Here is a 26,352-nt window from a genome sequence, read left to right on the forward strand (position 1 = left end):
TTTATGAGAATTCTGATCTCCCCATGACTGAGGATGATTTTTTAAAAAAAGATTCCATTTATCTATTCATGAGAGACAGAGAGAGAGAGAGAGACACGGAGAGAGAGGCAGAGACACAGGCAGAGGGAGAAGCAGGCTCCTTGCAGGGAGCCCGACGTGGGACTCGATTCCGGGTCTCCAGGATCAGGCCCCGGGCCGAAGGCAGCGCTAAACCCCTGAGCCACCTGGGCTTCCCTGAGGATGATTTTTAAAGATTCAGCCCTGAGGTTTATGATTAGGAAAAGAGGCTGAATAGGAGTTATTTTTTTACTTTATTTCTACTTTGAGTCTTTGAAGAAGATATTAGAGGAGAGATGAGCGATTGGACAGTGAACTTGAGATGTGAAGAATAGAAGTACTCTGTTATTGGAGCAATAGGCACTTTCCCTCCTGAGGCCTCAAGTGCCAAACCTTTAGTTACACTGTATTAAAAGGTTTATAGGATGTGTCTTCTGGCTACATTTTTTCCACTCTCCTAAACTGACAATGTAAATATTTCATTGATTAATATTATTCACAGTTTATCTGCTTTATTGACATCCTTGCAATTCTTATGTGAATTTCAGTAAAATACTATAGCATTATTCCTCCTCTCCCCAGAAATTGGCAATTGACTGATTCCTAGCAGTTGGAAAATAAAATGGTTTCCAACTCTCAGATCTACTTTAGTTTAGGATTCATCTCAGGTGGTATGTCTTGGCAAAATTAAAATTCAATGAAGAATCAAGTTTTATACCTTTAAAATTTTCCTTCTGATATTAAAAAAGTAGTTAGTAATACCATCCTATTCTTTTACCAGTTCCACACTTTCATTTTAATTCTTTAGGTTTCAGAGGGAACATTTCCCCTGGCCAGCCTTAGGAACTTCCAGAACTCCAATGTTTTAAGTTTTACTTGAACCTCTTTTCTATGTTCTTCTTGAATTTACTCTTGCCTGAGTGATGACTAGTCACATACTAAGTCACTCCTTTGTTTTTATACGTAGTTAGATATAGAGCTAGAGAAAAATTTATGTAGTAGTATTTACCCTGTTTAGATGTACAATTCAGAGTTTTGACAAACATCTGCAGTCATGTAACTACCACCACAATCAACAAATAGAATATTTACATCACCCTCAAAAGCCCCTTTGTAGTCATTCCCCTTCCCCAACTCTCAATCTCTGATCTATTTTTTATCCTTTCAAGTTTTATCTTTTTCAGAATTCCAAATAAATGGAATCATGTATATAACCTTTGCATTTGTATTCTTTCATTTAATGTAAAGGTTTTTGAGATTGAGCCATATTGTGGCATGTATCAGTATTCTCTTTTTACTGCTAGGTAGCATTCCATTTGTATGGCTGTACTGAGGGCCATTATTTTTAGTGTGTTATTGTAAAGAGTGATTTGAGTATATCGGTCTGGTTTGAGTACATAGTTCAGTGATTTTGGTTCATTTGTGCTCAAGCCCAAGTTACCTAATGAGAGTTCAGTAGTGCACTCTGGCATAGGAATCTTAAATTTTCTTTAGGACTAGGCTATGTAGAAGACATCATTTGAGTTATACTTGGAGGCATGAGGAAGAATGCCATGAGAGAATCCCTGAAAGAGTGTTACTGAGCAATAGTGAGCATAATTATACATTAGACTCTGAGTTCCTTGAGGAACTTGTCTTGCTCTTTTCTTTTTTCCTTTTAAAAATTTAATCGGTTTCATTTTTTAAAAAATTTTTATTTGTCTTTTCTGTGTTATGTTCCTTTCTCTAGTGCCCTTGTAGTTCCTTGACAGTTATTTGTTGAGTAAGCCAAATTTGTCCCTAAATGCTGCCAGGTTATGATGTTAATTTATTTTGTCCTTGAAGTATAGTGCTCTTAAAACCACTGTGCACTTTGGTTATGCCTTTTCCATCTCTTTCCTCTTTTCCTCTTTCCTCCTGTGGCTGTAAAGAAAGATTGTCAGCCTCCTACATTGTGTTACATTTGTGGCTTTAAAAATTTTTAAATTAAGGTTTCAATTTTAATTCCAGTATAATTGACATACAGTGTCATATTAGTTTCAGGTGTATAATATAGTGATTCAACAATTCTATACATTACTCAGTGCTTATCATGATAAGTGTACTCTTGAATCCTTGTCACCTGTTTCACCCATCACGCTCCTCCACCTCCTCTCTGGTAACCATCAGTTTGTTCTCTATAGTTAAGAGTTTGTTTCTTGGTTTGTTTCTCTTTTTTCTTACGTTCATTTATTTTGTTTCTTAAATCCCACAGATGAGTGAAATCATATGGTATTCATCTTTCTCTGACTGACTTATTTCACTTAGCATTATATTCTCTAGCTCCATCCATATTGTTGTAAATGGTAAGTTTTCATTCTTTTTATGGCTGAATAATATTCCATTGTGTATGTATGATATTAATATCAGCGGCAATATACATATGTATATCATATATCCCACATGTCCCTTATCCATTCATCTATTCATCTTGGGCTACTTCCATAATTTGGCTATTGTAAATAATGTTAGAGATGTATATATCCTTTTGAATTAGTATTTTGTTTTTTTTTTGAGTAAATACCCAGTAGTGTGATTGTTGGATGGTAGGGTAATTCTATTTTTAATTTTCTGAAGAACCTCCATACTGTTTCCACAGTGGTTATGACAGTTTGCATTCCTACCAACAAGTACACGAGGGTTCTTTTTTCTCTACGTCCTTGCCAACATTTTTTGTTTCTTGTGTTTTTGATTTTAGCTATTCTGACTGGTGTGATGTGATAGTGCATTGTGGTTTTGATTTGCATTTCCCTGATGATGAGAGAAATGTCTGTTCCTGTCTTCTGTCCATTTTTAAATTGGATTATTTGGTTTTTTTTGGTGAGGAGTTGTGTAAGTCCTTTATATATTTTGGATGCTAACCCTTTATCAGATATGTCATTTGCAGATATCTTCTCCCATTCTGTAGGTTGTCTTTTAGTTTTGTTAATTGTTTCCTTTGCTGTGCAGAAGCATTTTATTTTGAGGTAGTCCTAATAGTTAATTTTTGCTTTTATTTCCATTGCCTTGGGATAAGGTCTAGAAAAATGTTGGTATAGCCTTACATTAATACTTTTTGTTCTTTTCATCACCAAGTGCCAAAGCCCTTTTTTTATCCTTCACCTCCCCTTTTATGATGGGACCCTGTGTTTTGGAAGATTTTCACTATCATATAGCATTTATTAAATAAATAATTTTCTCATTTGGAAAATCAGTCAAGGATATCTATCTCGCTATCTAGCCAGCTATGTATCTGACAGTAATCTGAGCTTCTGATTAGTTAGAGATAACCACTGTTAACTGCATAGAGTTATAATTTCTACCAGGAGCCAATATATTTGTTTTAGTTAATCTCATTAAGGGAACATATGTAACTTGCTTTACTCTTTTTAGAAGTAATAATAATAGTTCGAGGTTGCTCATTACTGCATTTACACATCCCTAAATGTCTAGAGATAGGCTAGGTTTGAAGTTACTATTTGATTTCTTTTCAAGAATGCCTGATATGAATATTAACCAAATATTTTGAGAATCTGGACTTGTAGCTTACTTCAAACCATAGGAATTCCAAAGCCCTAAGGACAGGGCGTAGCATTATGCTTCAGCCCTCATCAGCAGCATTAGCAGTGAACCATAGTTGTTTGTGCAAATCTAGGTTGGGCCTTATGGAAAAGAAAAAAGAATTACATCAGACTGGACTCTTCCTATTGTTAATGCCAGGAAACGCAACCCAAACAAACTTAGGAAAAAGGAAATACATTGACTAATATAATTCCAAAGATCAGGTTAGCTTCAGGAATTACTTGATTGGAGCTCAAACATTGTTTACAAAGCCTTGTTCTTCCTTGTGTGTCTCTCAGATTTAACACTGTAGTGTCAAAATGAACCTATTACATTCCCAGGCAGGTGGTTCCCTATGGTTCTAGGTTGGCTAAAGCAGCTCCTATCTGTATCTTGCCTGGTTCAAGTCCAGTGGGAAAGAGAAAGGCTCTTCTTCCCAGGATTCCTAGCAAGAATTTGAGTGTCAAAGACTTTGACAGAAATACATGGTCATCTTATACAAGGGACTATGCTCAGGGAAATTATGCACTTGATTGTTTAGCCCAAAACCAATAAACCAAGGTGTGAAGCTCCATCAATGGGCTGGGAACTGGGGTGGGGAATTCTGCAGAGTCAACTTAGGATAAAGTTATCAAAGGAAGCAGGGGTAGGTATATGGTAGTCTAATAAGGCTATGCACCAGCATTTAACATGCGCTTATCATTTCCTATTTGCTAGGGACTGAGCTAGATACTTTAACAAGTGTAGTTTGATTTAATTTCATTCTCACAGTGAGATAGTTACTTCCCTCACAGTGAGGTAATTACTTCTCTCTCTGCTTTATGGTTAAGGAGACTATTTCAGAGAGGTTAAATCATTGCCTAGTTTCTTATAATTGGTAATTTCTAGAACAAGAATTCTAGGCAAAGTCTTTCTGAACCCAGCTGTAGTATTTCCCATCACTGTATCTTTGGTGTTCAAAAAATATCCTCAGCAGTAGCTGCAGCATCACTGGAAAATGACTGTAATCTCTCTAAATAATTATTTTTAAGATTGAAACCTTCACTTGGATGTGTTTATAAAATGATGAATTACATTATTTTTAATTTTTCCTTGTGTAGGCCATATGGGCTGCATTCATTCATCTAATAAATATTTGTTGGGTCCCTATTTTGAGCGAGATAGTGTTGTAGGAACTTAGGATAAAGTAGTGAACAAAACAAGTAACTCTTCTCAAGGAGCTTATATTCTGGTATAGACGAGACATGTAAAGAGCTATATGGTGTGAGATCAGGTGATCTTGAGTCTTCCCTTTTAACTTAGATTATTGAAGGAGCTTCAACCCTCACAGACATTTGCTGGGTCAGGCACAACCATGAAATTTCATTCATAGTTTATCTAGTATTGACTCATAAAACTACTCACTGCAACTGAACTCAGATGAAGGCCAGAAACAAGGTAGAGGAATAAGGTAACTATCTAAAATCAGTCAAGCTATAAGGAAAGCCAAATGAATTAAACATTCCTTTTTTTTTTAAAGATTTTATTTATTTATTCATGAGAGAGAGAGAGAGAGAGAGAGAGAGATATGCAGAGACACAGGCAGACAGAGAAGCAGGCTCCATGCAGGGAGCCTGACGTGGGACTTGATCCCGGGTCTCCAGGATCACGCCCTGGGCTGAAAGCAGTGCTAAACCGCTGATCCACCTGGGTTGCCCTAAACATTCATTTATATTCAAAATGTCTTTTCTTAGTTTTCTGGTTTTTTGGAAAGAGTTTTTTCTTTACTTCCAATCATTTCCTTCCCTCCATACACACAAAATTATAGATTGTTTAGAGCAGTGATTCCCAAAAGGTAGCCTTCGGATATCTAGGGTTCCCTTTAAGGAGGTTGGGGGAGATTAAAACCATTTTTAGGGATCCCTGGGTGGCGCAGCGGTTTGGCGCCTGCCTTTGGCCCAGGGTGCGATCCTGGAGACCCGGGATCGAATCCCACGTCGGGCTCCCGGTGCATGGAGCCTGCTTCTCCCTCTGCCTGTGTCTCTGCCTCTCTCTCTCTCTCTGTGACTATCACAAATAAATAAAAATTAAAAAAAAAATAAAAAAAAAACAAAATAAAAAAATAAAACCATTTTTATTATAAGACAAAGATGTGATTTACGTTTTTCACTGTGTTGACATTTGGTCTGTTGGTGCAAAAGCATTGGGGGATATAACTGCTTATGTTGTAGAGTGAATCAATACAATGATACCAAACTATACCAATAGTCATGGAACAGTTAAAAAAAAAAAGGAAAAGAAAAAGTTGCACTTTTAGTTGGATACTTAAGGACATTTTGATCAGTAAAAAATTAATTTTATTGAATCTTAACTCTTGAGTATTTTTTTTTAATATTCTGGGTGAGGAAATGAGAATCATGCATAAAGCACTTTGGCCTGCATTTCAAAGTACAGTGGCTCTTGAGGAAAAGTGCTTGTGTGATTGAATTGACCTAGCTGCTTTTTTCATGGAATACTATTTTTACCTGAGAGAACAAATGATAAAGTGTAGCTATTTAGAGTTGAGTATTTGGCAGACATTTTCTCAAAAATGAATAGTGATCTTTCAAGGGAAACAAGTGATAGTATTTGTTGTCAATGATAAACATTTGACCTCTCAAGTGAAAACTAGAAATTTGGAAAACTTGTATTAGCCACAGTGAGCTTGATAGTGTCCCAATATTTAAAGATTTTTCTGATGAGATTCATGGTTAATTCATGAATGTGATTTATAAATATTTTAAATAATGAAATGTGTCAACATTGGAAAGATCTATGTAAGTCACTAACCTGATCTTGTCCATCTCCAATTGACTTTTACTTCACTCAACATAATACCTTCCAGTTCCATCCACGTCAAAATAGTGAAAGAGATTATAGGGGAAAGGAGGGAAAAGGAATGAGGAAAATTTAGAGAGGGTGACAAAACAGAGACTCCTAACTCTGGGAAATGAATAAGGGGTAGTGGAAGGGGAGGCAGGCGGGAGGATGGGATGACTGGGTGACGGGCACTGAGGAGGTCACTTGATGGGATGAGCACTGGGTGTTATACTATATGTTGGCAAATCAAACTTCAATAAAAAAATATTAAAAAATAAAAATAAACTGATATTGACAAATGACCAATGCATGATGGTACAAAATTATGCAAGTTAGAAGATCCAAAGTTCAAGATAAACCAATATATTTTTAATGTAAAGAAGTATGAAAATTTCATCGATGTGGTTTCAGATTTCATATTGCAGCTTTTTTTTTATTAAAGTAGAATATCTCCAATTATTCAAAACAAATGTTAAAATAATCTATTTTTCAACTTCATATCTGTCTGGGGCTAGATTTTCTTTATATACTTCAGTCAAAATAATATGACAAATTCAGGTGTCTTCTGTTAAAGCAGTCTTCTCATTAAGTTTTTTTTAAATTTATTTTTCTATTTATGATAGTCACACAGAGAGAGAGAGAGAGAGAGAGAGAGAGAGAGAGGCAGAGACATAGGCAGAGGGAGAAGCAGGCTCCATGCACCGGGAGCCCGACATGGGATTCGATCCCGGGTCTCCAGGATCCCGCCCTGGGCCAAAGGCAGGCCCCAAACCGCTGCACCACCCAGGGATCCCAAGTTTTTTTTTTTTGAGGGGGGAATACATTTACTTTAAACTTTTATTTATATTAACATGTAATGGGTTTATTTTTATTTTAAAATTATTATTTAGATTTTTAAAGTTTTAGTTTCTCATAGTACAACTCTTAAAATAATCTATAAAAAAAGCTATTTGAGGTCCTCAATAACTTTTAAGGGATCAAGAAAGTTTGAGAACTCACATGTTGAGAACTGCTGCCTTAAAGGGCTGTTTTATCCTTCCAAGGATCAAAAGATTGTGTTTCACTTCTCTACTTTTTCTGCATAGTGAACCTAACTGAAGAGTTCCCCACAGAACTGAAAATTTATCAAGGAACTCTATATTTAGGTGACAGAATTTACAGATCGTTCTCTGATTATCAGAGTCTAATTTCTAATAATTAAAATCTTGTAATATAAATCACTGGAGCCTTTTATTAAAATTAGAAGATTTCATTTCAGGATGAGGCTGAAGTCTGTCTGGGTAGGGAGCAAGTGTAGGGCCAAGAAATATCTGTCATATGTACTCCAGCTAATGAATGACTCCTGCCTCTAGAGCTCCTCACCACGTTGCCTCTAGCTCACACCATTAGACCCCTTCCCCAAGCCCCTAAAGTAGGAGACTCCTCCAAACTCTGTGGCAGGTAGCAGAAGAATGGGAAACCATAGCTGAAAGACCCGTGTTCTTGGTTTAAACTGTGAATGCTCTTTCCCACTGAAATATGCGAAATACCATTCGTGGTTCACTTCTATGAGAGTTACACGTGGATGGAATAGGCATTTGTGGGCTTGCCTGGAAGCCTTAAGTGCCCTAAGTTCCAAATAAAATGTTTAGGATTTAACTTTTTCATAGTTGGGAACTGCTTCTACTTTAAAAACTATTTTACATTTTATTTTATTTTATATTTTACATTTTAAATCAGGATAAATATTATCATAGGGACAGGTAGAATTAAGAATGGTCTTACAGTAGTGAAATGGAGTAATTTTATTCTTTGTAAGACTGAATGATGGAATTTCAACCACAGGTTATGAAATTAAGCCTACAGGCGATATGTAAAACCAGGGTATTGATCAAGAAGTGCCTGAATCCCCAAATTTTATAAAATGGCATCATATTTCTCTGGGCTGTTGGCATTCAAAAAAAATAAACATTCCACAAAATTGCCTATTTTCTAGTTAAACTGATGTCCTATAACTGTATCTGAAAAGCTAAGTTGTAATTTTGAGGACACCATGGATGAAAGAGAAAAAAAAATTACTACCACTAGTAACAGATGTGAAATTACATTAGATAAATATAATCATTAGTTTCAGTCTCACCCTGGTTAATTTGTTTGTGGAAATGTGCAACCCATTATTCATTAGATAATTTTTCACACATTGATTAGAAAGCCATGTCGAATTGTGACCCTGCACATTTGGGCTTACCTATTTCGCAATGAAGTATACCGCTTACAATAGTGGAAATGGGGGACAAAATGTTTATCTCAAGCTGATTTTGTGCCAATAAATAAAGTAAATCAATAGCCAGTGAAGTGTGAACAACATTTCTCTGCTGTATAATATGGTTTTGGGGGCAATTTGACATGCTACAAGGGGAAACAAGGGTCTTGAACAGAAAGGTAATAAAAGCAAATCATGCTGGTAACTGTTATTGAAGTCCTGTATTTTTCTATACTTGGGCAGCTTTAAGATGTGAAAAATAATGCACATAAAATTATAAAAATATTGAGGCAACTTTCCCCCATATTTATAAACATTCTTTCTTATAGCTGAACTTGATATTATTGGTCATGCATTCTATACCTGTGACAAATCTTTTCTATTTTCTATTTGATCTAATTTAGTGCACAAATTCAGATAACTTTAATATATTTATAGCAAATAGAACACAAAGACCTTAAATTTCCAATAGACTTTATTAGCACTCAGTAAGACTTCATCTGAATTTTACTTTTCAATATTCAGATAACTACATACAGTAATAAAAAAACCTCTTATATTAAAAAATATTTTTTTTGTCCTGCAAAAAGCTTCAAAGAGAAGCCCCCATTTTATCATCTTGCACATTTTTTACCACTCCAAGCACCACAGAACCATAGGAAAGTGAAGTTCTTTTCTAATTCTCTGAAGAATAATGATATAAGTGCATTTATAAAGTATATCTTCTTGCCAGTTTGAACCTCTGACGTTCATTTTAAATTAAGATGAAAGTAACACATTTTTCCACATAATGCAGGCTGTATTCAAGTAATTAATGGTTAATTAAAAGCAGTTTTTTCTGTAGCTCAGCGAAGGGCTATGCTATGTTACCATAGAAAGGAGGAGGTGTTAGGGTCTGTGATTTCTAGAAGAAGCATTTTGGCCCTCTTGGTCTAAAATAAAATCCTAGCCAGGGAAGACAACAGTTTCAAAAGAGAAATGGTTGCTGGTGTCACAGAAATTGTATTTTGCTGCCCAGGAATGTTACTTCCTTGACAAATTCTGTATACTATTAGAATTTCAGAAAATCATTGGCATTTTGACAATGGATGCTAAGAGGAGCACCTGGATGGCTTAGTTGATGAAGTGTCTGACTCTTGATTTTGGCCTCGGTCATGGTCCTAGGGTTGTGGGATTGAGCTCCACATTGGGCTTCATGCTGGGCATGGAGTCTGCTTGAGATTCTTTTTCTTTCCCCTTACCCGCTTCTTGCTCACTTGATCAAAAAAAAAAAAAAAAAAAGAAAGAAAAAATAACAGGTGCTAATATATAGTATATTTATTTATAGCCAATGGCTTGATTCGTGGAAGAGTCCTATATATATATTATTATATATAATATACAATATATTAATATATAATATATAATTATATATATAAAATATGTACATAGAATGCTTATTTTGACATTATTCCTCCTCTACCTTTTTTTGTTTGAACAAGGGCTTCAGTCTACTATAGATGATTTTTAAAAATCTAGATTTAAAAACAACTGATGTTAGCAAGGATGCAGAGAATGGGCAACCCTCTTACACTGTTGGTGGGAATGCAAACTGGTGCAGCCATTTTGGAAAACAGTATAGAGCCTCTTCAAAAAGTTAAAAATATAACTACTCTATGACCCAGCAATTGGACTACTAGTTATTTATCCAAAGGATACAAACATAGTGATTCGAATGGCCAAATTATGGACAGACTCAGATGTCCATTAAAAGATGAATGGAGGGGATCCCTGGGTGGCCCAGCGGTTTAGCGCCTGCCTTTGGCCCAGGGCGCGATGCTGGAGTCCCGGGATCGAGTCCCACATCAGGCTCCCAGCATGGATCCTGATTCTCCCTCCTCCTGTGTCTCTGCCTCTCTCTCTCTCTCTCTCTCTCTCTCTCTCTCTCCATGTCTATCATAAATAAATAAATCTTAAACAAAAAAAAAAAAAATAAAAGATGAATGGATAGGACAGCCCTGGTGGCGCAGCGGTTTAGCGCCACCTGCAGCTCAGGGCATGATCCTGGAGATCCTGGATCAAGTCCCACTTCAGGCTCTCTGCATGGAGCCTGCTTCTCCCTCTGCCTGTGTCTCTGCCTCTCATTCTGTGTTTCTTTCTTTTTTTTTTTTTTATTTTTTTTTTAATTTTTATTTATTTATGATAGTCACAGAGAGAGAGAGAGGCAGAGACACAGGCAGAGGGAGAAGCAGGCTCCATGCACCGGGAGCCTGATGTGGGATTCGATCCTGGGTCTCCAGGATCGCGCCCTGGGCCAAAGGCAGGCACCAAACCGCTGCGCCACCCAGGGATCCCTCATTCTGTGTTTCTATGAATAAATAAAATCTTAAAAAAAAAGATGAATGGATAAAGAAGATGTGGTATATAGATATACAATGGAATATTTTCAGCCATCAAAAAGAATTAAATCTTGTTGTTTGCAATGATGTGGATGGAACTAGAGGGTATTAGGATAAGTGAAATAAGTCAGAGAAAAACAAATACCATATGATTTTACCATATGAGGAATTTAAGAAACAAAACAGAGGATCATAGGTAAAAGGAAGGAAAACTATAATAAGAGGAAAATAGCAAGGGAGGCAAACCATAAGTGACTTTTAACTCTAGGGATCAAACTGAGGGTTGCTGGAGAGTTGTTGGGAGAATGGGGTAATTGGGTGATGGGCATTAAGGAGGGCACTTGATGTAATGGGTACTGGCTGTTATATGCAACTGATGAATCACTAAATTCTACCCTGAAACAAATAATATGGTATATTTTATCTGAATTGAATTTAAATTAAAATCTAGATTTAAGCATATTAATAATATATTAGTCATGGATCCAGATGGTAAACTGCTAAGTGAAATAAGTCAGGGAAAAGCAAATACCATATAATTTCACTCATATGTGAAATTTAGGAAACAAAACAAATAAGTAAGTCAAAAAAGAAAAAAAAATACTCTTAAATATAGAGAACAAGTTGGTGATAGCCAGTGGAGGTGTGTGTGGGAGGATAGGTGAAAGAGGTAAATGGCATTAAGAGTACTTATTTTATAATCTACTTCACTCTCTGCAGTCCACTCACCTTTTCTTTTCTTTTCTTTTCTTTTCTTTTCTTTTCTTTTCTTTTCTTTCTTTTCTTTCTTTTCTTTTCTTTTTTTTCTCTTTCTTTTCTTTTCTTTTCTTTTCTTTTCTTTTCTTTTCTATTCTATTCTATTCTTTTCTTTTCTTTTCTTTTCTTTTCTTTTCTTTTCTTTTCTTTTCTTTTCTTTCTTTCTTTCTTTCTTTCTTTCTTTCTTTCTTTCTTTCTTTCTTTCAGAGAGAATGGCTGGGACACAAGCAGAGGGAGAAGCAGGCTCCATGCAGGGAACCTGACGTGGCACTCGATCCCGGATCTCCAGGATCACACCCCAGGGTGCAGGCGGCGCTAAACCACTGCGCGACCGGGGCTGCCCCCACTCACTGTTCTTTTAGCTATTCTCCAATTCTCTAAACATATCACAACCTTGGGGCCTTTGTTCTTAGTGTTTTTCCTCTACCCAGGACACTCTTCTTTCTGATTCTTGCATAATTCGTTCTTTTATTCCTTTAGATCTCTGCTTAAATGACACTTCCTTGGACAGTTCCCTGGTATCCTTTCTAAAATAACATTCTTCCACCATTCTCTATTCTCTTGCTTTTTTTTTTCCCCTCCTAGCATTCATTACTTCCTGAACATGATCTTATGTGTATCTTTTGAAAAGTTTTTTGTCATCAGTGTATAAACTCCCTGTGGGTAGGACTGCATCTGTTTTTTTCATTGTTAATCCCTAGCACAAAGAACTATGCTTACCTTATAGAAAGTACTTGAAAAATATTTGTTGGGTGACTTGAGGGTTTGTTCAGTATTCTTCTGTTACAAATGTAGTGGGATGAGAAAAGTTATTTTGTCAATTATCTTTGTTGGGAAAAACATCTTAACATCTATACATGTAATGTGTAGCTCTGAGGAAATAGATTGAAAGAAACAAAGACATAGTTTAAAATGAATAGTAATTATAAGTAGAAGAGAGGAGAATGAAGTGGATAAGGGACTGAGTGTGGAGAGAGAGGGTCAGACTATAAGGCAGAAGACTAAAGCATGAATGAGAGAGGTAGAGATGGTAGAAATGACTGAGACTTTTAATAGAACAGGAGTATTTCATATTTATATTCTAGTAATTTGGCAATATAAGCTTTTCCCCATTAAGCTTTGAATCTTGCTGGCACACAGCTGTGTGATGTCACTGGCAGTGTTTTATTGGGAGAAGTCAAGAAAAACCAGGTCTGATGTTTGAGTCAAAACCCAGATGGTGATAAAGGAACAGTTTGTATACAGAGAATGAGTATTCAACAGAAATCAAAATGAAGCCAGAAGTTATAGGGAAGCCACTGGATTGCTCACTGAAAGTAGGAAGGGGAATTAAGTAGACCTTATCTAGCTCTCAAGCCTGAATTATAGAAACAACACAGTGGTAAATCTGTGTAGCTAGTTCTTTATACCATGTCCATGATTATTTACTTAGGGTAAATTTCTAAAATTGGAATTGCTGGCTCAAAGTATGTTGGCATTGTTAAGCCTTTTGATATGTGATCATACTGCCTTCCAGGAAAATGGTACAAATTTGAAATCTGAAATGTTTTATAAAAGTAAGGGTTATTAAAAGAAACCTCAGGGGCACCCGGGTGGTGCAGTCAGTTGAGAGTCTGACTCTTGATTTCAGCTCAGGTCATGGTCTCAGGGTCATGAGATCCAGCCTTGCGTCAGGCTCCGCACTCAGTGGAGAGTCTGCTTGAGATTCTCTCTCTCTCCTCTTTCTGTGCTCCTCCTCTCCATGCTCTCTCTCTCTAAAGTAATAAATAAATAAATCTTTAAAAAACAAACCTCAATATTATAAATCTACTAAGCTGGCTATAATAAAAAAGATGGAAAATAAGTGTTGATGAGGGTTTGGAGTAATTGGAGCTCTCACCTATTGTGGATGAGAATGTAAATGGTATAGCTGCTTTGGAAGACAGTTTGGCAGTTCCTCAAAAAGGTAGACATTGAATTAACCATTTGGCCCAGCATTCCCACTCTAAATTATATACCAAGAGGAATAAACATATGTCCACATACTGATACAGAAATGTTCATAACAGCATATTTATAGCAACCAAAAAGTAGAAACAAACCAAATGTGTTCAATAACTGAAGGATGAACAAATAAAATATGGTATATCTGTACAGTAGAATATTATTTGGCAATGAAAATAAAGTACTGATATGTATTATAACATGAATGAATCTTGAAAACTTTACCCAAGTAAAAGAAACCAGTCACAAAAGCCTGCATATTGTATAATTACATTTTTGTAATTATAATGAGCAAATCTATAGAAACAGAATTTGGATTAGTGGTTGCTTAGGGCTGGAGATGGGGAGAATGAGGAGTGACAGCTAATGAGTATGGAGTTTCTTTAGTGGGGAGGAAAGTGTTTTAAAATTAGATTTTAGTGATGTTGCCACAACTCTGTATATATAAAAAAACATTGACTTACGCTTTTTAAAAAAATTTTGAGTTTTAATACCTATTTTTATTTTTTTTAAACTTTTGAGTATATTTATTTACTTATTTATTATTATTTTTAATAGTTTTTTTAAAGAGCTCTTATTTATTTATTCATGATAGACATAGAGAAAGAGAGAGAGGCAGAGACACAGGCAGAGGGAGAAGCAGGCTCCATACCGGGAGCCTGACGTGGGACTCGATCCCAGGACTCCAGGATCATGCCCTGGGCCGAAGGCAGGCGCCAAACCGCTGAGCCATCCAGGGATCCCCACTTTTGAGTATATTTAATGCAATATTACATTCGTTTGGGGTGTACAATGTAATAATTCAACAAGTTTATACATTGTGTTATGCTCATCACAAGTGTAACTACCATCTGTCCCCATGAATTGCTATTGCATTATCATTAACTATATACTTTATGCTTTGCCTTTTATTCCCATGACTCAGTCATTCCATAACTGGAAGCTTTGTCTCCTACTGTCCTTCACCCATTTTGCCTAATCTCCCAACTCTTTCCCCTTTGGAAACCATCAGTTTGTTCTGTATTTATAGGTCTGACTCTGCGTTTTGTTTATTTATTTTAGATTCCACTAATTTTTTTGCTTTAATTTATAATTTGATATTAATATTGTTACCCTTGATTTTAATTTGAAAATTTACCTGAAAGTATTTGAAAATATATATTGGAAAAAATTCCCAAATTTCCTTGTGTTTTGTAGAGTGTATCCTTCATAAAGAGACTGTAATTTACTTTTTGGATAAATAATTTTTCTTTCATTTTCTTGTATTTATTTTTAGTATATGTGCTGCTGAAGTGAGCACTTATTTACTTTTTCATCATGATAACTGTACGCTTTAATCCCCATCACCTATTTCTCCTATCCCCCCACTCACCTCCCTCTGGTTAAAGAGATTTGTTCTTTATGGTTAAGAGTCTGTTTCTTGGTCTACCTCTCCCACTTTCTCTTTTTTTCCCCTTTGTTGGTTTGTTTTGTTTCTTAAATTCCACATATAAGTGAGATCATGTGATATTTGTCTTTCTCTGACTGACTGACTTCCCTTAGCATTATATTCTCTAGCTCCATCCATGTTGTTGCAGATGGCAAGATCTCATTCTTTTTTATGGCTGAATAATAAATAGTTCAGTGTGTGTGTGTGTGTGTGTGACATCTTTATTGATCAAACAGTGAACACTTGGTTGCTTTCATAGTTTGGCTATTATAAATAATGTTGTAGTAAACAACAGTGGAATTCAGTGGAATTCCTGGATCCCATGGTATTTTCTACTTTTAATTTTTTGAGGAAGCCTCTATACTATTTTACATGGTGGCTGTACCAATTAACATTCCCATCAGTAGTGCAGGAGGGTTCCTTTTTTTCCACATCCTTGCCAACACTTATTTCTTTCATTTTTATTTTAGTTATTTTAATAGGTGTGAGATGACGAGAACTGTGGTTTTGATTTGCATTTCCTTCATGATTAGTGGTGTTGAGCTTATTTTCATGTGTCTGTTGGCCATCTATGTCTTCTTGGAAAAATGCCTATTTAGTCTTCTGCCCATTTTAAATCAGATTGTTACTTTTATGTGAAGTTGTATAATTTCTTTATCTATTTTGAATATTGATCTCTTATCAGATACATCATTTGTAAATATCTTCTCGTATTCAGTAGGTTGCCTTTTTGTTTTGTTGATTATTTCCTTTGTTGTGTAAAGCTTTTTCTTCTGATGTAGTCCCAGTAGTTTAGTTTTGCTTTTGTTTTCCCTTACCTTAGGAGACATATCTAGAAAAATGTTCCTATGGCCAATGTCAAAGAAATTTCTCTGTTCTTTTGTAGGATTTTTAGGGTTTCAGGTCTCACATTAAGATCTTTATCTATTTTGAGTTTATTTTTGTATATGGTGTTGAAAGGTCCAGTTTCATTCTTTTACATGTAGCTGATTTTCCCTGCACCATTTGCTGAAGAGAATGTCTTTTCCCCATTGTATACTCTTGCCTCCTTTGTCATAGATTAATTGACCATTTAATCTGTGGATTTATTTCTGAGTTTTCTATTCTTTTTCTTTTCTAGGTTTTTTATTCTGTTCCATTGATCTATGTATCTGTCTTTGTGCCAGTACCGTACTCTTTTGATTACTGCAGCTTTGTAATATAACTTGAAGCCCAGAATTGTGATAGCTCCAGCTTTACTTTTCTTTCTCAAGATATCTTTGGCTATTTGGGGTCTTCTGTGGTTCTACACAAATTTTAGAATTATTTGTTCTAGTTCTTTGAAAAATGGTGTTGGTATTTTGTTAGTGATTGCACTGAATCTGTGGATTGCTTTGGGTAATGAGGACATTTTAACAATATTCATTCTTCCATTCCATGGGCATGGAATATATCCATTTGTGTCATATTCAGTTTCTTTCATAAGCTTTTTATGGTTTTCAGAGTACAGATATTTCACCTCTTGGTTAATGTATTCTTAGGTATTTTATTCCTTCTAGTGCAGTTGTAAATGGTAGTTTTTTTTTTTCTTAATTTCTCTTTCTGGTGCTTCATTATTAATATATAGAAACACTACCAATTTCTGGCTGTTAGTTTTGCATCCTGCATTTGACTGAGTTCATTTATTACTGCAAGCAGTTGTTTGATGGAATCTTTAGGAATTTTCTATTTAGAGTATCATGTTGTCTGTAAATAGTGGCAATTTTACTTCTTTACCAATATGGATGTCTCTTATTTATTTTTCTTTCTTTCTTTTTTTTTTTTTTTTGGTCCAGTGGCTAGCACTTGCAGTAGTATGTTGAATAATGGTGATGAGAGTGAATATTCTTGTCTTGTTCCTGACCTTAGAGGCAAAGCTCTCACATTTTCACCACTGGATATGATGATTTTAGCTGTGAGTATTTCATACATGACCTTTAATATGTTGAGGTATATTCCCTCTAACCCCACTTTGCTGATAATTTTTTTATTATGAATGACTGCTGAATATTGTCAGATGCTTTTCCTGCATCTGTTGAGATAATCATATGATTTTAAGAAAGATTTTATTTATTTATTTGAAAGAGAGAGAGAGAGATATCACAAGCAGGTAAGAGGAGTAGAGGGAGAAGCAGGGAACCTGACACAAGGCTTGATCCCAGGACTCTGAGATCATGACCCAAATTGGAGTCAGATGCTTAACTAACTTAGCCACCTAGGTGCCCCAATCATGTGATTTTTATCCTTAGTTTTGTTTATGTGGTGTATCAGGTTGATTGATTTGTGAAAGATTAACCATCTTTGTGTCCCCAGAATAAATCACACTTGATTGTGGTAAATGATCTTTTTAACATATTATTGAAAGAGGGAGCTAAGATGGGGGTGGCAAAATAGGAGGACCCTAAGCTTGACTCATCCCTTGAACAGTACTAGATAACTATTAAATCATTCTAAATGTCCCAGAAATCAACCTGAAGACTGGCAGAACTACCGACACAACTAAAGAGAGAGAAGAAGCCACACTGAAGAAGGTAGGAAGTGTGGAGATATGGTTTGGGGGACAAAGATCACAGGTGATGCAAAAGGGAGGGAGCCCCTCTTGGGGGGAAAGGTGAGAGACAGAGGAACACGGAGGGAGATGCACAAGGAGAACATTTCCCCAAAGCCATTGGCTGGAAAAACTAAAGGAGCTGATTTTCATGAATTCTGGCCACAAGTGCGGCTTAAAGACTACAGTTTTAAATGTCTGTGGGCTTGGCTTGGGATAGAACCAAGGTAGGCAAACAAGCCAGGGACACACAGTGTAGAAATAGTTATCTGAATGATTCTTTGGAAACATGGGCAGGGTGGGGATTATTCCCTCTTCTTGGAGAGCATCTCTGAGAGGTAGCATTCACAGAGACGCCTCTCCAGGAACAAAGGGCAGGCTGGGATTTCCCTCCCCTACCCCTCAGCATAAACAGAGTCACTTGCGATAAGCAGCACAGCACCAACACTGGCTGCCTAATCTACTTACACCAGGTCCCATAACCCTGTGATATGGAGGTATTTCCCTTCTACCTCTAGTTTGCTTCAGTCCCAGCAGGGCAGGCCCCTTCCCCAGAAGACTAGCGGAAACTACTGACCCACCATATATCTTGATCAGAGAGTTCTGCAGGGTTTCGGTTCTTGTAGAAGTAGTATCAGATCTCATTTAATAAGCACACCACTGTACACCTAGTTAAAACTAATTATGTTTTGGCCAAGAACCAAACACTGCTCATTGCAGGCAAGGAGAGCCTCTCCAGATGACTGGGCTGAGGCATAGAGCAGCCAAAACACAACAGCAGAGTGTATGCGGCCCATATCAGAGACACTCTCTGAAGCCTGGCCTTGGACACTATATGGCCTCTTCTTCACAAAGCAATCACTCTCAGGAGCAGGAAACAAGACACAGAAGACAGAGACAATGCTAAGGGAGAGGAATTTATCCCACATGAAAGAACAATATAAGGTCATAGCCAGAGATCTAAGCAAAACAGAAGTAACATGGCTGTTGGAAAATGTAAAGTAGCAATCACAAGAGTACTCTCTTGACCTAAGAAAAGAATGGAAGACTTCAGGTAAGCCCTTACTGCAAAGGTAAAAGAGTTAAAAAGCAGACATGAAAAATGGAACAACTGAGATTCAAAACAGGCTTTATGTGATGAACATAAGGCTGGAAGAAGCAGAGGAATGAATAAGTGATATGGAAGATAAAATAATGGAAAATATTGAAGCTGAACAAAAGAGAGAATTATGGAACATGAGAAGACTTAGGGAACTCATTGGTTTCAGCAAACAAACATAGTAACATTAACATTATAGGAATCCCAGAAGACAGAGAGAAAAGGGGGCAGAAAATTTGAAGAAATAATAGCTGAAAATTTACCTAATCTGGGGAAGGAAACAGATAATCCAGATCCAGTATGCACAGAGAACTTCCATCAAAATCAATTAACGCAGGCCAACACCAAGGCATGTTGTAATTAAATTTGCAAAATATAGCAATAAAGAGAAAATCTTAAAAGCAGCAAGACAAAAGAAATTCCTTACAAGAGAAGACCCATCTGTCTAGCTGCAGATCTCAACAGAAACTTGACAAACCAGTGAGAGTGGCATGATATATTTAAACTGCTGAAGCAAGCATCTGCAGCCAGGAATACTCTATCCAGCAACACTATAATTCAGAATAGGAGAGATAAAGAGTTTCCCAAACAAAAACTAAAGGAGTTTGTGACCACTAAACCAGCACTGCAAGAAATATCAAAGGGAACTCGTTGAGTAGAAAGGAGACACCAAAAATGGTAAAGACAAGAATGGAGCAGAGAAAATGTCCAAAAACAATGACAAAACAAGTAAAAAGGCACTATGTACACATATGTCAATAATTACTCTGAATGTAAATGGACTAAACAGTCCAATCAAAAGACATAGGATGTCAGGATGGATAAAAAACCAAACAAGATCCATCTATATGCTGACTATGAGACTCATTTTAGACCAAAAGATACCTGCAGAGTGAAAGTAAGAGGATGGGGAAACATTTATCATGCAGATGGAATTAAAAGAAAGCCAGAGTAGCAATACTTCTATTGGTCAAACTAGACTTTATTTATTTTTTTAAAGATTTTATTTATTTATTTATTCATGACACACACACACACACACACACACACACACACAGAGGCAGAGACACAGGCAGAGGGAGAAGCATGTGGGACTCGATCCCAGTACCCCAGGATCATGACCTGAGCCAAAGGCAGACGCTCAACCACTGAGTTGCCCAGGTGCCCTGACAAACTAGACTTTAAATCAAAGACTATAATAAGAGGAGAAGAAAGGCACTATATTATAACAAAGGAGTCAGTCCAACAAGATGAACAATTCCAAATATTTATGCACCTAACATGGGAGCACCCAAATACATAAAACAATAACAAACATAAAGGAACTTGTTGATAATAATACAATAATAGTAGGGGACTTTATTTAACACTCCACTTATATCAGTGCACACATCATCACGTAAGCAGAAAATCAAGAAAACAATGGCATTGAATAACACACTGGACCAGATGGTGATGAACATAAATGCAATAACCCTCAAGAAAGTAGGATTAGAGGTAACATACTGTAATATAATGAAGGCCATATATGAAAACCCCATAGGGTAATTTCATCTTTAGTGGGGAAAAACAGCTTTTCCTTCTGGTCAGGAAAAAGAGATAACCACTCTCATAACTAGTACTGGAAGTTCTAGCTTCAGGAATCAGACAACAAAGAAGTAAAAGGCATCCAGACTGGCAAGGAGGAAGTCAAATTTCCACTATTTGCAGATGACATGATGTTTTATATAGAAAACCCAAAAGACCCCACCAAATATTGCTAGAACTGATACACAAATTCAGTAAAGTTGCAGGAAGGATAGAAAAGCAATCTACAAAAAAAAAAAAAAAAAAAAAAGCAATCTATAGAAATCTGTTGGATTTCTATACACTAATAATGAAGCAGCAGAAAGAGAAATCAAGGAATGGATGATCCCATTTACAATTGCACCAAAATCCATCAGATACCTAGGAATAAACCTAACTTAGGAGGTAAGAGATCTCTATTCTGAAAACTAGAACTTATGAAAGAGATTGAAGAAGACACAAAGAAATGGAAAAACCTTCCATGCTCATGGGTTAGAAGAACAAACATTGTTAAAATGTCTATATTATCCAAAGCAATCTACACATTTAATGCAATACCATCAAAATACCATGAGCATTTTTCACAAAGCTAGAACAAACAATCTTAAAATTTGTATGGAACCATAAAAAAACCCCAAATAGCCAAGCAACCTTGGAAAAAAAAAAAAAAACCACAACAACACTGGAAGCATCATAGTTCTTCTGGACCTCAAGTTGTATTATAAAGCCGTAGTGATCAAGGTAGTATGGTGCTAGCACAGAAATAGACACATAAGCAACATCATCAGGGCAATATAAAAATTACAATGAGGTATCACCTCCCACCAGTCAGAATGGCTAAAATTAACAACACAATAAAGAACAGGTGTTGGTGAGGTTGTAGAGAAGGGGAAACCATCTTACACTGTTGGTGGGAATGCAAACTGGTGCGGCCGCTCTGGAAAACAGTATGGATATGGCACTTCCTCAAAAAGTAAAAATAGAGCTACCCTACAACCCAACAATTGCACTACTAGGTATTTACCCAAAGGATCCAAAAATACTAATTCGAAGGTATACATGCACCCTGATGTTTATAGCAGCATTATCAACAATAGCCAAATTATGGAAAGAGCCCAAATATCCACCAACTGATGAATGGATAAAGATGTGGGGTGTGTTTGTGTATACACAATGGAATATTACTCCGGCATTAAAAAGAATGAAGTCTTCCTGTTTGTTATGATGCAGATGGTTGTAGAGATATGCTGAGTGAAATAAGTCCAAGAAAGATGAATACCATATGATTTCACTCATATGTGGAATTTAAGAAACATAATAAATGAGCTGGGGTGGAGCAGGGAGAGAAGAGGCAAACCAAGAAAGAAACTTTTTTTTTTTTAATATTTTATTTATTCATGAGAGACATAGAAAGAGAGAGGCAGAGATACAGGCAGAGGGAGAGGCAGGCTCCGTGTGGAGCTCATGCCCAGAGCCAAAGGCAGACACTGAGCTGCTGAGCTACTCAGATGTCCCAAGAAAGAACCTCTTAATTATTGAAAACAAAGTGATGGTTACCAGAAGGGAGGTGGGTGGAGTGATGGGCTAAATAGGTGATGGAGATGAAGGAGTACACTTGTGATGAGCACCAAGTGCTGTATGTAAGAATTGAATCACTAAATTCCACCCCTGCAACTAATACTACACTGTATGTTAACTGGAATTTATTTTTTATTTTTGTTTTTTAAGATTTTATTTATTTATTCATGAGACACACAAAGAGAGAGGCAGAGACATAGGCAGAGGGAGAAGCTCCTCTTCGCAGGGAGCCTGATGCGGGGCTTGATCCCCGGACCTGGCATCATACCCAGAGTGGAAGGCAGATGCTCAACCACTGAGCCACCCAGACTCCCTGTTAACTGGAATTTAAATAAAAACTAAATAGGGATCCCTGGGTGGCTCAGCCGTTTGGCGCCTGCCTTTGGCGCAGGGCGTGATCCTGGAGTCCCAGGATCGATTCCTGCCATCGGGCTCCCTGCCTTGAGCCTGCTTCTCCTCCCTCTGCCTGTGCCTCTGCCTCTCTCTCTGTGTCTCTCATGAATGAATAAATAAAAAATCTTTAAAAAAATAAATAAAAACTAAATAAATATGTGTACATATATATACACAGTTGAATATGGCTTGATAATATTTTGTTGAGGACTTTTGCATCTATGTTCATCAGATATATTACCCTGTAGTTTTCTTTTATTGTGGTGTCTGTCTAGTTTTCATAACAGGTAATGCTGGCCTTATAGAATGTATTTGGAGCTTTCATTACTCTTTTAATTTTTGGAATTGTTTGAAGAGAATGGGTATTAACTCTTTTTTTTTTTTTTTTAAGATTTTATTTTTAAGTAATCTCTACATCCACCGTAGGGCTTGAACTTAAAACTCTGAGGAAGAGTCACATTTTCTACTGACTGAGCCAGCCAGGTGCCCTAGTATTAACTCTTCTGGTAGAGTTCCCCTTTGAATCCATTTGGTCCTGGACTTTTATTTTTGGTAATTTTTTGATTACCAATTCAATTTTATTACTTGTAATTGGTCTGTTCGGATTTTCTATTTCTTTTTGGTTCAATTTTGGAAGATTGTATGTTTGTAGGAATATACTCATTTCTTCTAGGTTGTCCCAATTTGTTGGCATATACTTTTTTGTAGTATTCTCTTATAATACTTTGTATTTTTGTGGTGTCAGTTGTTATTTCTCCTCTGTCTAATCTTATTTATTTGGATCCTTTCTCCTTTTTTTCTGGATGAGACTGGGTAAAAGTTCATCCATTTTGTTTATCTTTTCAAAGAACCACCTCTTGGTTTTATTGATTTTTCTCTATTGTTTTTTAGTCTCTGTGTCATTTATTTCTGCCCTGATCTTTATTATTTCCTTCCTCTACTCACCTCGGGCTTTGCTGTTCTTTTGGTAGTTCTTTTAGTTACAAGATTAGATTGTTTATTTGAACTTTTTCTTGTTTCTGAAAGTAGGCCTGCATTGTTCTGTATTTCCTCTCAGAAATGCCCTTGCTGTGTCCCAAAGATTTTGGACTGTTTTGTTTTAATTTTTTTAAAAAGATTTTATTTGTTTATTCATGAGAGACACAGAGAGAGGCAGAGACACAGGCAGAGGGAGAAGTAGGCTCCATGCACGGAGCCTGATGTGGGACTAGATCCAGGGACTCCAGGATCACACCTGGGGCCAAAGGCAGGCACTCAACTGCTGAGCTACCCAAGCATCCCTGTTTTGTCTAATTTTCATTTGTCTCCATTATTTTTTTATTTCTTCTTTTATTGCTTCATTGATCCACTGTTGTTTAGTATTATGTTGTTTTGTCTCCTCATGTTTATATTTTTTTCCGAGTTCTTTCTTGTGATTTATTTCTAGTTTCATACTATTGTTTTTTTTTTGTTTTGTTTTGTTTTGTTTTTGTTTTTTTTATCTACGATAGTCATACAGAGAGAGAGAGAGAGAGGCAAAGACACAGGCAGAGGGAGAAGCAGGCTCCATGCACCGGGAGCCCGATGTGGGATTCGATCCTGGGTCTCCAGGATTGCGTCCGGGGCCAAAGGCAGGCGCCAAACTGCTGTGCCACCCAGGGATCCCTAGTTTCATACTATTGTGATTAAAAAAAAAAAAAAAAAGCCATGCGTGGTGTGATCTCATTCTTCTTAAATTTATTGAGGTTTGTTTTATGGCCTAATATAGGATCTCTTCTAGAGAATGTTCTATATTTTTTTTTTATATATTTTTTTAATTTTTATTTATTTATGATAGTCACAGAGAGAGAAAGAGAGGCAGAGACACAGGCAGAGAGAAGCAGGCTCCATGTACCGGGAGCCCGACGTGGGAATCGATCCTGGGTCTCCAGGATTGCGTCCGGGGCCAAAGGCAGGCGCCAAACTGCTGTGCCACCCAGGGATCCCTAGTTTCATACTATTGTGATTAAAAAAAAAAAAAAAAAGCCATGCGTGGTGTGATCTCATTCTTCTTAAATTTATTGAGGTTTGTTTTATGGCCTAATATAGGATCTCTTCTAGAGAATGTTCTATATTAACTTGAACATGTATTTTGTTGTTTTGGGATGGAATGTTCTGTATATATCTGTATGTCCATTGTTTCATTGAGAGACTGTTTCCTCCTTGATTTTCTGCCTGGATGATCTATCCATTGTTGTAAATGGATGTTACAGTCCTTTATTATTATTGCATTGCCATCATTTTCATTCTTTATTCCTATAAATATTTGCCTTATGAATTTAGGTGCTCCCATGTTGAGTGCATTGATATTTACAATAGTTACATCTTGTAGTATTGATCACTCTATCGTTATGTAATGCCCTTTACTCTTGTTACAGTGTTTGCTTTAAAGTTTATTTTGTCTGATAAAAGTATTGCTACCCTGTTTTTTTTTTTTCAGTTCCATTTGCATGGTAAATATTTTTCTATCCCTTTGCTTCAATCTGTCTGTATCTTTAGGTTAAGAGTCTTTTGTAGGCAGTATGTAGATGGGTCTTGGTTTTTTAATGCATTCAGCTATTCTATGTCTTTTGATTAGAAAATTTAGGCCATTTATGTTTAATTATTGATAGGTATGTACTTATTGGCATTTTAAAATTTATTTTCTGGTTGTTTTTGTTTATAGTTCTAGTTCTTTTTAAAAAGATTTTATTTATTTATTTGACAGGGAACATAAGCAGGGGGAGCTGCAGGCAGAGAGAGAGGGAGAAGCAGTCTCCCCACTGAGCAGGGAGCTCACTGTGGGGCTTGATCCCAGAACCGTGGGATTTGACCCCAGCTGAAGGCAGATGCTTAATTGACTGAGCCAGGCTCCCTGGTTCTAATCCTTTTTGTTTCTTTCTTCTTCTCTTATGTATTTATTTTTCTTTCTATTTTTTTTGTATCTATCAGAGGTTCTGGGTTTATGATTACCATAAGGTTCATATATAGCATACTAAATAAGTAACAGTCTATACTAATTTGATGATCTTTTAAGTTCAAACATATTATTTTTTTAAAAGATTTTATTTTTTTATTTATTCATGAGAGACTAGAGAGAGGGAGAGAGAGAGAGAATCAGAGACACAGGCAGAGGGAGAAGCAGGCTCCATGCAGGGAGCCCAATGTGGGACTGGATCCCAGGTCTCCAGGATCACACCCTGGGCCAAATGTGGCGCTAAACCACTGTGCCACCCAGGCTGCCCTAAGTTCAAACATATTCTAAAAAAAAAATAAAAAAAAAAAAAAACACCAAAATGACAAAAGTCCTTTTTTTTCCTTTTTCCTTTAGCCCTTTTTAAATTTTATTTATTAGATTTTTAAAAATTTATTTATTTTTGCACGTGAGAGAATTCCCTTTAGCTTTTCTTATAAGGCTGAATTAGTGGTGATAAACTCTTTTGTCTTTTGTCTGGAAAGACAGATTTCTCCTTCAAATCTGAATGTTAATTGTTGAAGTATTCTTGGTTGTAGGGTTTTTTTCTTTAATCACTTGTATCTATCATGCCACTTTCTTCTGGCCGCAAAGTTTCTGCTGAAAAATTCACTGATAACCTTACAGGTTTTCTCTTATAGGTAACTTTTTGTTTCTGTCTTCGTGCTTGTAAGATTCTCACTCTGCCTTTAACCTAATTATTACATGTCATGTATGGCCTTCTTTGATTAATCCCATTTGGAATTCTGTGTGCTTCTTAGACTTGGATGTCTGTTTCCTTACCTAGGCTATTATTTATTTACATTTATATTTATTTCAGCTATTATTTATTTACATAAGATTTTTTTACCCCTTTCTCTCTTCTTCCTCTGGGATCCATATAATGTGAGTGTTTGTTCACTTGATGTTGTCCTAGAGATCCTTTAACCTATTCTCAT

General features: G+C 36.5%; 1 protein-coding gene across 8 annotated transcripts in view; it reads left to right on the forward strand.

The window, feature by feature from the left end:
- WDR41 (WD repeat domain 41) overlaps positions 1-26,352 on the forward strand; it is a 206,119-nt gene that overhangs the window by 11,014 nt on the left and 168,753 nt on the right. For 2 of the 8 annotated variants that reach the window (XM_077867463.1, XM_077867465.1), the window contains exon 2: positions 17,723-17,790. The exons of 4 other annotated variants lie outside the window; for them this stretch is intronic. In XM_077867463.1, the coding sequence (XP_077723589.1) occupies positions 17,723-17,790 (68 nt within the window). Of the gene's footprint in view, positions 1-2,363; positions 2,382-17,722; positions 17,791-26,352 lie in introns of those variants that run through there. 2 more of the 8 variants (XM_077867507.1, XM_077867515.1) reach the window with 1 other exon arrangement.

The sequence above is a fragment of the Canis aureus genome, chromosome 2 (genome assembly GCF_053574225.1).
Source record: "Canis aureus isolate CA01 chromosome 2, VMU_Caureus_v.1.0, whole genome shotgun sequence".
Taxonomy (NCBI): domain Eukaryota; kingdom Metazoa; phylum Chordata; class Mammalia; order Carnivora; family Canidae; genus Canis; species Canis aureus.